Below are 14,226 nucleotides of genomic sequence, written 5' to 3' on the forward strand. Positions count from 1 at the left end.
TAGTAATCCAACTTCCAGCCAGGAAACAATCAGAAATGTGTGAAAGTTATATTCTAGAAGGCTCACTACAGCGTTGTTTTATTTGCCTTTAGAAGGAGACACTCTAAGTAGCTGACAAAAGAAACCATTAAATAAAGTATGATAAATCCACACAGCAGAGTTTTAAACTGGCATGCAATTTACTTTTTACAGACTGTTTTATCTGTCAGGCATGGCGGGGCATGTCTGCAGTCCTTGCACTTGGGAGGTAGAGACAGGAGGCTCAGAAATTCAAGGCCAGTGTGGACAACGTGAGATTTTGTTACTCACACCCCTCCAAATAGAATACTTTATTACATGGAGTTATGACCTGGGTATAGTTATGTATGAAAAAAGAATCCCACGTATATTATGAAAAATAAATTGAAATGGGAAGAACATTCTACTTACTCACAGAGATAAAAGTAACATTTTAATGAAATAGAATGTTAGCAGATAATACCTCTCCCAAGTGTTTGGATTTTAGGTGGTTTGTATATTTTGATACTTTCTCCATTTCTGCTGCAATATGTATCACCTTCCCACTGGAAAAGCTTTCTGATATAAAATAAGAGTCCTAATCAGTTCTTGATTAAATCCTAACATTCTGTATTTATAGTACTTTCCCTCCAGGGAACTAAGTTAGACTAAAACCTTTCCACCTTCTCTGTAACAACCTTTTTATAAACATGTGTTTGTGATGCATGTGTGTGTGTGTGTGTGTGTGTGTGTGTGTGTGTGTGTGTGTGTGTGTGTGAATGTCTGCATATGTGTATGTGTACAAGAACACAATCTTGTACTTCTGGAAGTCAGGAGACAATTTGAAGGAATTGTTTCTCTCCTTCCAAGCTGTACATTACAAGCACCAAACTCAGGTTGTCAGACTTGGAGGCCAGTGCCTTTACCCACTGTACCATCTCTCCAGCCCTCTGTGCCAATCTTAAGCTAACTGTAAGGTGTGACTTCCTGCAAGGGCAGAGCTGAGGCACAGGCCTTGCAGGTCTGAGGCGCTGAGCCTCCTGCTGGCGAGCCACTGTGGCGAGGAGGCATTATTGCAGAGCACAATCGTGGCTGCCTAGTAGAGTTCCCCTGAGGTGCTGACTTGTGGACCTAGGGTGGGGTCCTGGCACCCACGCTTTATAAAGAAGCTTTGATGGTTTATTCTAACAAGAGTCTGTGGTGCCTCTGCTGTAAGAGTCTGACTCTAGGATGTGCGATAAGAGGTCCTAGACACACATACATGGTTCCAGACAGTTAGTGGTGGTGTCCTGGCCCATTGCACTGACTCCTGTTTCCCTTGCCCGTGTGTGGACAGAAACACTGTCTGGCTTCTCTGTTTCCCAGGAGTGATCGACACACATTCAAGAAAGAATCACATCTGTGGCTGCTAAGTCGTGATCAGCTTCCTCGCATTTGCATCATCCTAAGCTTGAGGCCTCAGTGTGACTTTGGCTGCAGAGCCATTATGTCCAGAGCCACCATCAAGTGTTGCCAGGACCAGACCACTAAGCCTAGCCCCAAGATCAGTGTCACCTCACGCAGGTCCATGACATCCTTCCTGCATGAAGGTCCCAGAGGAAAATCTAGTGCTGGTGCTGGAGCCTCCTACATAGACTAGTCTTCTGAGTAGTCAAAAGCCAGGCAACCCTGGCTTAAGTGTCTGTCTAGAAGAAAACACTTTAGCATACAGGGATCAGCTGGGATGGAAAATGTGGAGGTCCTTGGAGTGGCATGAACTGGAATAACCCCAGAAATAGTAATGGTGGTGCCAGTGATACCACATAAACTAATGATGAACTGCTTCTGCATCTGATTTAAATGATTTTATATTCTATTTCATACTTATTTCCTCCACTTGGCATATGGGGAAACTGAGGCTTGTGGAGCTTAATAACCCCTTGAAGGCCCCTATAAACAGCCTTCTAGTTGAGCTCTGGACCTGGGCTGGCTGACAGTATGTGCTGAGCTGCCAGTTACCCTCTGTGCTGCCCCACACTTATAAACACTGGTTTGCTTGAGCATTTTAACAAAAGTTACATTTGAAATGGGAGACAGGAATCATAATTGAAGACAGAGTTGTAAATCTGGCAAAAGATCTCAAGACATGTATGTATGTAAGTGCGCATGTACTCGAGTGTGCACTTGAAGGCGCAGTGATACATGCATAGCATGTAGACTCAGTAGAAACTAAACTGACATTCCGGTTCCAGTGTTTATTGGCTGTGTAACTACTTGGGACAAGATGCATAACCTTTCAGTGGATATTTCCTTATCCTTAGCATGGGAAGCACAATAATGCAGTCATAAAACTCCTTGTAAAGGTTTAGAAAAGGAGTAGCTGACACCAACCACACATTCTAAGTGCCCAGCACTGTTCTGAGCACTTTGTGTATAACTAAGCTACTTAATCAGTAATAGCTCATGGGGAAGATAATTCTCTAACAAGGTCACCCATCTGTAAGTGAAGCGGCGTGGTCAATCCCCAGCGCTACCTTGTGCAGGCCCAGCATGAAAGAGATGTTCAGCACCTGTTAGCTATCACTGTCCCCATTTCAAACTTTAAGTTTGAAATGCTTTAAGTTGGCAGGATCCTTTTATTCAAAGGAGGACTTTTGGAAATACTTATATGATGTAGTAAATTTGGGGTTTCTTCGTTGCAGGAAGGATGAATGAACCCCCCCTAGCCCCCACCTCACCTATAGCAGCCCTAAGGTACTTCCATAGACTTGGGAGTTCTGAGGAACTCAGTTTGGAGATCAGTGACTCAAACTGCTGCATTCTCTCTGTTTGCATCTTTTCTTTCCAACCTTTCCTAACCCTGCTTTACCTGAATCCTAGAAAATCGGCAACTGGAAAAAGCCAGAGAGCAGAGTACATTCCAAAGCTCGCTATTGTGCTTCTGTTTTAACACAGCCTCCACAGTGACATCTGCTCAGCCACCGGGGACATAGCAGACTGGAGACTCACCAGTTTTATCCGAGTTACAGAGGATGGTTTCCTTCTCAGCTCTCACACCCGGGCTGGGGCCATGCTTCATCCACATAGTGATGGTGAACTGGTCTGTCAGGTTCTTGGGCACAACCCCATCAGGGATCTTGGCGCCCTGCCTGCCATCAAACTTGAAGATCATCTCACTGCTGTCCACCAGCAGTCCTGCAGTCCAGTTGGTAGCTGCACTCGGGGACGGCAAGAGGTCAATGATGCCTGAGGATGCTCCTGCAAGGGAAAGAGACGAAAGCACAGTGGGTTTTTTTCCTGGGAATGGGAGGTGTCCTTACCTTCTGACTTCTGCATCTGTGTTAGAATGCAGCTAGTGTACTTAATGAGGTCCTTGCTTATTCCTGACCTAGGTGGCTCAGGAAAGAGCCCAGTATCATCCCAGTCTCTGACTTGCTTCTGGTCTGCTTAGGCATACATTAGTAACTTGCAGAGGAAAGTGATACATATGTCCAGGCTGGCACAATTAGGTACAAGGAAAGGTGTGAGAGGAGCCTAAAGAGTTGGAGAACTATAGGGCTTGTATTGGCTCGATTTCTTGCAGACAGTCAGGGCCTCATTCAGGTGAATGGATTCATTCATGCACCCATCAATCAATTAACCTGTCAGTCATTTATTGAGCACTAACCCTATGCCCTGACCCTTGCTAAGGTCTGTCCACATGAAGGAGAGTCAAATATTTATTGCCATGGAGACTCTAAGAGACAACATAGTGTGATCAGGGTTATGACTGGGGGAGATTCTGGGTTCTCATTGAAAGAAGGTGGTAAGCCACTTTGTACACACTAACATTTTTCTACAACCATTTGCTGAAGTCACATGGTGCAGTGCTTGAGAACAGGGGCTCTGAGGTCTGCAGCACTTGAGCACTTGCATTTGACACCTGGCCGCTTGACTTGGCAGCTTTGTGACTGGGAATATGTCCCTGAATCTCTCTGACTGTATTCCCTTTCTCGGTGATGTGGGGACTGAATAGAATTATGCATTCAAGCTCGCAGCTATATGCTTAACACATGATGAGTGCTCACTCAGTGTGAGCTACAATTTTATCATCACCATTACTGTGATTTTTGCCAGGCCAGAGCAGGAAGGTTTATTCCGAACCAGCAAGACTATACAGGACCCACCAAGGGCAGCTTTGTGGAAGGTTGGGGAGAGGGAACAGCTGGCTGTTCTTCTGGGAGGACCCTTGGGCCCCCATTCATTCTACAGAGCAGCAGCCTCTGTTCCACAGGAACAGGGCTCAGCTGCTCAAGTATGATGGTGGGGGGGGGGGGGCTGGGATCTTCCTACTAGGTTCAAGAAAGAAGAACTGAAGAACTGGGGAAATGCCAGCTTTGCCAGGGCTGTGCAAGGGGGTTCCTCCAGGCAGGGCACTGAGCAGCCATTGTAAATGTTGTCTTTGTGGTATGAAGGCGAGAGCAGCTGCCTCCTGCTGTACATGCTGATGGTTGGCGGGAAGTGGGCACTATCTGATGTTTGATGGGTCAGTGGCCTTTTGACTTCTGCAGAGCAGAAAGCCATCTCACTCAGGGTTTGGCTTTCAAGGTCAGCTGTCATGAAAAGTCTCCTAAGTGGAAACTCCTCAGAAAGGTGCCATACTGGAAACCAATTCCTTAAAATGTACATTCTAGCCAGACTTCCCTTTGGCTTTGGAATGGATCATCAGGCACATATTCATTGGCTTGGAGTGGAAGACTATACCACATGGGAAAATATGATTCCTTTGAGCACAGGGGCTCTGCGGTAAGTTCATTCTGAAAGGGCCTCTAGGAAGGCCATCCTTGAGAAGGTGGGGGATGCAGGCCTTCCATTCACGATTCTCTGTGGGAGGTATGGGCAGAACTGATGGCATGATTCACACGGGCGTTTTCTAGGGACGTTGCTTGTTACTGCACTTGACACACAGCAGACACTCAGTTCCTACTTCCAACTGCCCTTCCTCTTTTCCAGTGCCCCCCTAAGATGCTCTGGAGGAGGCTGGGGGGAGATGACTCAATCAGTAAAGGGCCTGGCATGCTGGCATAAAGTTAGATCTCCACAACCCACATAAAATGCCAGGCACAGCAGTGTGTGTCTGTAAGCCCGGAACTAGGAGGGAGTGGGTGGAGACAGACAGAACCTGGAGCCTCACTGACTGGAGCCAGCCTCGTCAAGTCAATGAGCTTCAGGTTCAGTGAGAGACCCTGACTCAAAAAGCAAGGAGAGTGATGGGGAGAGATACCTAATGCTTACTTTTGGCTAACACACACACACACACACACACACACACACACACACACACACACACACACACACACACACGTGTATATACATCTATGTGCTCATGTATGCACATCTACACTAACAGGTACATATGCCACAATACACATAACACAACATACATACAATATAACATATACATAGCAGAAAAAAAGGAAAAAAGAAAGGAAGGAAGGCAGGCTGGCAGGCAGGCTCTGGCAAGTCCCTCAGTGTTCAGGTGACCATCCTGCCTCTGGTCCCTGCCTCCCAGCTCTTATCATACCTACTTATGGTCACCTCACAATGTTCCACCTGGCATATACTACTTATCTGAAAAGCAAGCTCACATTATCACTTTTGCCTTCCTTGGGCAGCATTCTCCATATATACTGGGAAAAAGGACATTAGTCAAGGTGGTAGCAGGGAGAGATTCGCGGGTGGTTTGGGAATAAGAGATCTGTGGCATACTGAAAAGTTCATTTCCCTATCAGCCACAGAATCATATCACAGCAGCCTCTTTTGCTGATAATGGCATTAGCTCTGACCCTTGGATTTGTGCAGCAGGAAGACAACCAGTGACTCGGACACATGTTATTCGTTCTTGAAACCCGAGGTGGATGTAGAGATGCAGGCTGATCATTTAGAACTCCAGAAAAGTCAATAGGGCTCATCCAAGAACAGAGCAGAGGTATATGTACGGTGTCTTGGGGGGGGGGGGGTACTCTGCCATCAATGGAGCAGCCAGGGTGACACACAGGGGACCCAGGGTGAGGCTTGGCAGGGCTGGGAACTATCCTATGAGGATCCCTCTATCAGTTAAGAGTTTTTCTGTACCTGTAGAATTCACAGAGCACTTAATAATTAGACTGGTGAAGGAATTGAGTGAAAACTGTCCCCAGAAACAGATTTGGAGAGAAGTGCAGAGCAAGGACTAGTGTGACATGATAGGAGAGGCATGGAAAGTGTTAGGGAAGCAAGCTGGTCAAAGAGTAACCTCACCCAGAACAGGGATGCTCTAAAGACAGAGCTGGAATCCATAGAAGATTATCTTTTCTATATTTTTACTTTATTATATCCCAAGGAACTTCCCGTGGGACACTGAGTGGATGCCAGACCAGAATTCGTGAACTACCCACCACACCTGTTCCTTTGTTATATGCCTGTATGGTGAACACCACTACGACTCCGGCTGATAGGTAAGAGGCCCCAGACTGAGAGAGCCCAGACTCATAACCAGCTATTGAGAACACCCATCATCAGGGTTTTCCAGCTCCAGGGACTAGGCTCCTTCTTGAACCTCCTCACTGACCTGGAACAAAATGCTATAACTTTTTGTGAATTTAGCTAATGTGGAAACTGAAGCCCAGGGAGGAAATGACTAGACCAGGGTTTCACCACCACACGACTAGCTAGAGACAGGTGTGGCTGTGACGTGCAAATGATATGTTTCTGACACACACTAGTATGTAATGACCAGCCAGCTGAGCTGACCACCCCAGTCTCATGAGATGCCCATCCTCTATACACGTATCTGCTCCCAGAGGTGCACACTGAAGCCACCCAAGCAGAGATCCAGTGTCTTCCTGGGGGTGGGGGAGATGGCAGTCCCCCTTCCCTGTCTGCAGATGTTTCCTGCTGGAGAACATGATGCATTAACCAGATGGTACAAACTTCCACGGACTTAACAGATTGAATGTAGTTCTTGCTATACTTAAACTGAGGAAGATTCATTTCCACCCAAAGTTCTTTCACCTCTTCTCAAAAGATCCCATAGGAAAGCTGTGAGAAAAACAAGACATGGCATTTGTAGACATGGTATGGCAGCAACTGCACATCCAAGTATGCTTATGTTGCTCCTTTGGAGTTTTCAGTGACAATTACTGGAGCCACTAGATGCAAAGGATTCATGTTCTTCTGGTGCTCTGCAGCTATAGCCTCAGAACTAGAGGCTCCAAACCAGTGGCGAGATCTGATTCCAAGTCCCTGGGCTCTACCAGGGTGGAGCTGCTCTGAGCAGCAAATAGAGACAGGGCAGAATGGGAGAGAGATATCAGCATAGGACAATGTAGGAGGTCAAATAAGGTCATGGACGGGTGGTCACTTGGGTCTGAATTCTGCTGTGTGTGGCCTGAATGTGGATAGGCAGCATCCTCTAGCGTTCCAAAGTGGGACTGTGGCAAGAGTGATGTGCATGGAGCTTTCAGAGTCCATTGCAGGTCGTAGGAAGGGATGAAGTTAAGTGGGAGGATCTTGAGAGAAGAATGGTCTCATCTAAGATCAAGGCTCGTTCTGTAGTATTCTCAGAAAGACATATGGTGAGCAATAAGCAGATGCATGATATTACTCCTTATCATCTCCATAAATGTGTATTCAATGTCTAAGCTATGCCATGAGGACACAACCTTTAGTCACACAGAAATGGCTCCACTTTTAGGGACCCAGTGAGGCTTTTACTTTCTTGGAGGAACAGTTAAGTGAGTAGAGCAGTTCAGGGTAAAGATTCTTGGCAGAACCTAGGAAGGCCCTCTTCAAGGGCCTGGGTAATAGAAGAAAAATAATATACATACATATATATATATATGCATGACATACTTCTCTGACCCATAATATCAACTCAGCCACATGTCCAGAGAAATGTGAATGTAAGTGATGTATTATATCAGGAAAGAAGTATTAAGTGATAGTCTACAATTCACCATGAATTTTTTCCATCTTTCCAGGGATGAATAGTGTTTTAAATAGAGGCTACTCCATTAGCTGGGATTTTGTCCAATCCAAGGAGAACATGTGGTAGGAACAAGAAACCACTGTTATTTTTAAGCCAATGAGATTGTGAAGTCATTTGTTACTGCAACATAACCTGGATGACCATTCTTACTGATAATTCACAGAAGCAAATGATGTAGGCAATTATGGTTTCTATTTTTCTGTCTACATGCTTGAGGTCTGAAGGCCTTGAGAATAGAAACTTGGATTTCTAGGTAAAACAAGCTGGGCTTTGATTGACAGGTAGGTAGCCAGACTCCTGGGGTAGAGCCATGGACATCCACTTAGTTAATGACCATCTTGGAAAATGTCACTGTAGGCAAAACTCTTCTCTCAAAGGATGGCAGTTGCTTAAGTGGCCTCCAGAGAACAAGCATATTCAGAGAGAGAAAGAGATCATTGCTCATGACATCATAGTTAATCAGTGTGTACAGCCCTGTGCTGATGTCCTATCAGATTAGTAAATTAACCTGATCCCAAGTCTACTGAAGAGAAGTTCTATGAAACAAAGCTTTGAAAAGACTAAGGGACTGCCACTGTCACCCAGGAGATAGCGCTCATGATGGCTTCCTAGATGTGTGGGAGACCCTGAGGGGATCAGAGCCGCTGATGGGGATTCTTTGGACAAGCTCTGCTAGCTTCGAGCTATCATAGAAAACCATGACCTCTTATACTTCCTCAGTGCTGCCCTGTTACTCCCTTTAACATGTCTGTCTTCCTAGGAAACCGAATTATTAGGTGGCTTCATGTTACAGATGTTTCTCTATTATTATTAAGAGTTACACAGCATTTAGACAAACAAAAACATTTGTTGAAGTAATCCACGTATGAATGAATTCCCTGGCTCACCAGTGTATAAATCTGCAGAACATAGGGTTGGGTGATCCACCCTGCTCTGGCTTGGGCAGCACTTGATTTGAATAGCACGCTCATATACCGTGGCCTTTCCTTCAACAGGACCTGTCCCGGGAACTCTTGACTTACAAACGAAACAGCTGCCCTTGGCATTGTGTTCAGGAAGTAGTGGCCAGCTGCCAGGAGCTCTTGATCCCCCGAGGAACAGCCTGGCCTCTGTGTTACAAAAGGGCATATGCACCACAAAGTGCTTTTCCATTTCATATAATATGTAGTGACATAGGTCAAGGAAGGGAACCTTTTCTTGGGCCATTGTTAATGTCAAATGTGATTTGGCTGAGAGGTTTCCCCGAGGGCTGCTTCTTGCATGTCATTCTCAATACAGTGCTGTGACATTTCACATCTGGAAAGCCTGGTCCCGAGACAGGACCATCATCTGAATTCCTGAAGTTGGAAAAGGTAACAGGAAATTGGCCGCCTCTTCTAAGAAACCTGGCTTCATGTGGAGCCTGGAAGATGGAATCAGCTTAGGCTGTGTCTGGTCCACAATCTGGAGGAGATGTAGGTCCAGGGAGCTCCACTATATTGTTCCAAGGCAGAATGGAAGGAAGTGCTTCCATGTTTAAATCTCAAGAAGCAAATGTTTGCCATCCAGTGTTTCTCTGGGTCCATCTCAAGTGCTGTCACATTGGCAATGGTGCCTTTTGACACCAGAAGCATCAGCTCCTGTTCTCTTTTCCCTTCATTGGGAGTCACTCACTGCACCTCTTGGGAAGTCAGGCTGGCTGGGTCACTGTCCAGCCACACTAACGCAGAGGATGCTGGGTCACTGTCCAGCCTCACTAACACAGAGGATGCTGGGTCACTGTCCAACCACACTAACACAGAGGATGCTGGGTCACTGTCCAGCCTCACTAACGCAGAGGATGCTGGGTCACTGTCCAGCCACACTAACACAGAGGATGCTGCAGAGCCCCAGCTCCCACAGAAGAAACGTAAGACTTGACTTAACTGGGAACAAGTGACTAGTGACTGAAGGGAAGGGATTGGGAGGGAAAAGTAAAGACCTGGGGATGGGAAGAAACAAGGAAAAGGGACAGAACATGAACATGAACGGAGCTACAGAGATGGGACTGCAGGGTAGAGGCAGATCCTCAGGAGAATTGAGAGGAGGCTGCAATGTGAGATTCCAGGCTAGAATGTGGGGTTCTGCAGGTGACTGCCCCATAAATGTACACTTGCTTCTGGGTTTCTAGTTTAGGGTGTGGCCCCTGTCACCCAATTAGATGCTGATTCTGGTTCCTTAGATCCCTTCTCTCTTCCTTCCAACAGCTAACCACTCATTAAATCTTGCCAATCTTGTCTCTTAGCTCTCCTCCATTCATCCCTACTGCCACTCCCCTGGTTCAGAACTCATTATCTGTTGCTTAGACTATGGTAATAACATCCTAATTGCTCTCTCTGTTTCTCTCCAGAGTCAATAAAGATTTGTAGGATGAAAAATGCATGAGTGCTGAGGTTTAAAGTGTCACAGCAGCTCTCTAGTTGGGAAACACAGCAAGAAAGCTTTCTGCCATCTACTGAAAGCACAGATGTCTGTCAGCAGGAACCATGGTGCCCACAAGAGTCAGATTGTACCATCCAGCCTGTGTGTTGGGCATGACCCAGCCCCTGCCTTTTCCTTTGACCCCAGAGGGCCTGACTTCTGATGTTCCACCCTTTGCTTCTGCCCTGTTTTGCTGTACTCTACTCCAGGCCAATCAGAAATAAGGCTTCTGAGCTGAGGCATGACTTATCTGGCCACCGTGGTTACGGGGCAGGGGTCCCATAAGAATGGCAGGCGGTAGGGAGGCGGCTAGAGAGAAACAGCCTGTCTCATCCAAAGGGAAGCTCCGGGAACCAGAGGAAGCACACCTGGGGAAACTGTCTCCCCAGCTGGGTTAGCCCGAGAGGCTGGCAGTCCAGACAGAGAGAGATGCCAGCACACCACATGCAATTTTGCTCTGCTGTTTCTTCCCTCAAAACCCTCTTTGCACTTTCTATATCTCCCATCTCTCCCCAGCAACATTCCAAATCAAGTCACAATCATGTGCCCTGCGGCCCTCTGATCTTTAACAAGCCGATTCATCATTTCCTTCCAATCCAGAGGAGTTCGGGAAATGACTATAACCCATGGTGGCCATGTGGGGTCAAGTTCGCTGACACTTCAGGTACATGGAGAATGGAAAGGGATATTCATTTTAAGTAAGATGTCACATTATATGGCTTCTGTGAACTATGCAGAGACAGGATTTGAAACATTGTGTGAGCATTGCAAATACCTATATATCCACTTTTGAAATAGTTGTTTGAAACACTATGTTCCCCCAATCTACTGAATTGTGCAGAGAGGCAGGCATTCCCACAGACCCTCCCCGAAAGCCTGGTGGTATGATGAACAGAATATGCTGACTACTTGGGGTTTATCTTGGTTCTAAAGTTTTAACTTGATTCTTTAGGCAAGAACAAACAATGAAAAAAATTTCCCAAAGATGGTGGTGGAGGCCCTCATGGAGGTGACACACTGAACTGTACACAGAGGGGCCTCACTTTCCTCTTGAAGAGGTGTGGATACTGCCAAATGCAGCCCACTGTGGGAAGGAGTCTTTCCCTTAGCTCCCACAGTGAAAGTGGAGAGCTGCAAGTGATATTCCTGGAGAGAACCAGGGAGAAGTGTTGTATGTCCAAGCGAGATGAGGAACTCCATCAGCACAGTAGCAACCAGCTCATAGAGTAGCCTGGCCCCACCCACAGGCTCGTTAGCCTCTCCTTCACAGACTCACTGGAGAGCTCCTATTCAGCTCTCGGGACCAGGCTGGCTGTGATAAATGCTTGACTAATGACCCTACCGGTCAGATAGACGTGCTTTCAAACCCTCTCTCTGATACTTTCTATCTGTGTAAACTTCAACAGTTTTCATACTTTGAATCCCCAAGTTCTCCATCTTTAAAGCTGAGTGAATACATTCTCCTTACAGGTGGAAACCAAACGAAGCATCATATTCTGAGAGTCACCGGATATACACCCTGGGTGTTCAACAAAGGCAGGCTTCTTCTAAGCCACCCTCCATGGCATCCTCTTACCAGCCCAATTTTCTATCAGTAATTCCCGGCCTTTCTCCTTTCTTGCAGCCCACTCTCCCTCTTCATTAATAATCCCTTACCGGCCTCCCTTTTGCCTCCATGGGTGAGTATCTTTCCCGCACCCACCTCCATCCTACCTGGGGCTGCTCTGCTATGGCTAGCCGGACTCAGCCTCACAGCTCTCTACCCTGAGCAGCTGTTGAGCTTCAGACAGTTCATTTAGTGTTTTGCTGTTCCTATATTAAAATCCTTCATCATTCCATTTGCATCAGGCCTTGAAAATTATGTAGTTGCTTGGTGGAGATGAGTCGAACGTTTTTTGCTGGTGCCTGGCACCACGCTCCATAACGGCCCTAGGCAAGCAGCTCTCCACAGCCTGGCACGACAGAAGGACCGTGAGTGTCACTTGGCTCTGTGCCAGAAACTTTTAACTAGATTTTGCCATTTAATCCCTGTCTTACCAGTGAGGAATGGAAGTTCTGTCATGCTACTTGCCTAAAGCCACACGTCAGGCAAACAGACTAAAGCAGTTGTGTTTGAGGCCAAAAGCTGGGTTTTCTGACCCTTCTGTCCTAAGCCAATATCCATCCAGGAGGGCTGATACACGTAGGGAAGGCTGGTTTCCCACCCTCACCCCCTTCGGTATAATTAGATAAACTTCATTTGCATGTATCACTTGAAAGCTATTAATTGAACAAATTCTCAAAAGCAAAGCATACCACATAATTTCTGAAGGGATTTCTCAGAGTAGGTCTCCCGGTCACAGCCCTTGCCGATGTAATTAGTCTGCAGCTCGGCGGTGACCTGGAGGGAGGACACAGCGCCATCGCACGTCTCCAGGTGGATACTGGGGAACAAGGGCATGCTCCCCGAGCCAGGCTGGTACTCAATCCTTTTGGTCCAGTCTGAATAAACAAGAAGATTAAATCAGTTACAGTCAGTCCTGCTAGACCACTTGTTTTGAAAAGATGAAATTCGTTCCCATAAATCATTTGTTTCAACAAATAGATTAGCAAACAGTCTGAGGATAATGGAAATTTTACATTTGCTGGACTAAAGGTCCCATTCTGCCCTAAGAAAATAGCAGGTAAACCAGAAGGCTGTATGTACCCAGCTGCACTGAGTCCTAGAAGACTAGACAATGTAGATACGTATATACCTTGGTCATCTACTTGCCTCTCAGTTCACTATGGATTGTGGGGTAAATAGCGTGAGGCATAGCATTAAAAAACTGTCAGGGATGCATGGAAAAGGCAGAAAGGAAAGCCTTAGCACATCTCAGGCAAGGTACTACAATGACTGAGTCACTTGACCTTGAAGATGCCTGGCATTTGCTGGTGGAAGTGAATGGGGGAACACTTGGAGTTTGTGTGTCTCTGTGAAATGGTGGGAGGGAAGTCTGAAAGGGATGAAAAGCAGGACCAATGGTGTGGGTGAGTCGATGCTAGCGTGAGCTCTCTCTCCTTTTCCCTTTTATGTGCATTACTGGAGGCATTTTAGAGAGCTGCGTCTTACCCCATCTCCCCCATTTTACCTCTCCCTGCCCAGGGGCCCAGCCTCCAGCAGCACAGGGCTCCAAAGGAATCCATGGCATCAGCACAGACTAGACTTTTCTATCTGAGGGGTTAGGGAAAAAGACACCCATACTTTCTCAGGATGATTTCCTTCTTTATTCTCTATTCTTCTGTATTCTTTCCTGTGTTCTTTCTAATGTATACTTATTTTATTCAGCTTATATACCCCAACAATGTTTTTCAGGCAATATAGGAATTACAATGTGGTTACATTCTGTTTTTCAAGTGAATGATTACAATGAATACAAAACAAATATAAAAAATAGCATGTTTTCCCTTATATGATTAAACATTTTATGTACTACAGGTGGAAAACAAATTATCCCAAGAACCCACGTACATTCATACCCAAGCAACTTATTATAGATTAACCGTATGGGCAAGGCATTCTTCTCAGTCGGGTCTTTTACTGGCAGGCTGCATTTTGCAGTTACAAAGAAAGGGTCAATTACTTTATTACTTATCTTGAAAGGTAATCTTATAAGGAATCTGAAAGGAATCACAAACCTAAACTTTTATAATATGAAAAAGAATCAGTTAGCTCTACTTTCAATCTTTAGGGTGCATACCCGCTCATCAATACTTTCTATATTAGGAGAGATTGAGGGGGAAAATGGGTACAAGGAATTAATCATCACCTTTGGTCATCAGCC

The 14,226-nt window shown here is 46.0% G+C and overlaps 1 protein-coding gene across 1 annotated transcript in view; it reads right to left on the bottom strand.

The window, feature by feature from the left end:
* Positions 1-14,226, bottom strand: part of Clstn2 (calsyntenin 2) — a 607,199-nt gene that overhangs the window by 91,330 nt on the left and 501,643 nt on the right. The window contains exons 6-7 of the mRNA XM_052717670.1: positions 12,719-12,904; positions 2,986-3,234 (exon numbers count right to left, since the gene is read on the bottom strand). Coding sequence (XP_052573630.1) covers positions 2,986-3,234; positions 12,719-12,904 — 435 coding nt within the window. The remainder of the gene's footprint in view (positions 1-2,985; positions 3,235-12,718; positions 12,905-14,226) is intronic.

This window comes from Peromyscus californicus, unplaced genomic scaffold (genome assembly GCF_007827085.1).
Source record: "Peromyscus californicus insignis strain IS unplaced genomic scaffold, ASM782708v3 Scaffold_11__1_contigs__length_118956290, whole genome shotgun sequence".
NCBI classification, from domain to species: domain Eukaryota; kingdom Metazoa; phylum Chordata; class Mammalia; order Rodentia; family Cricetidae; genus Peromyscus; species Peromyscus californicus.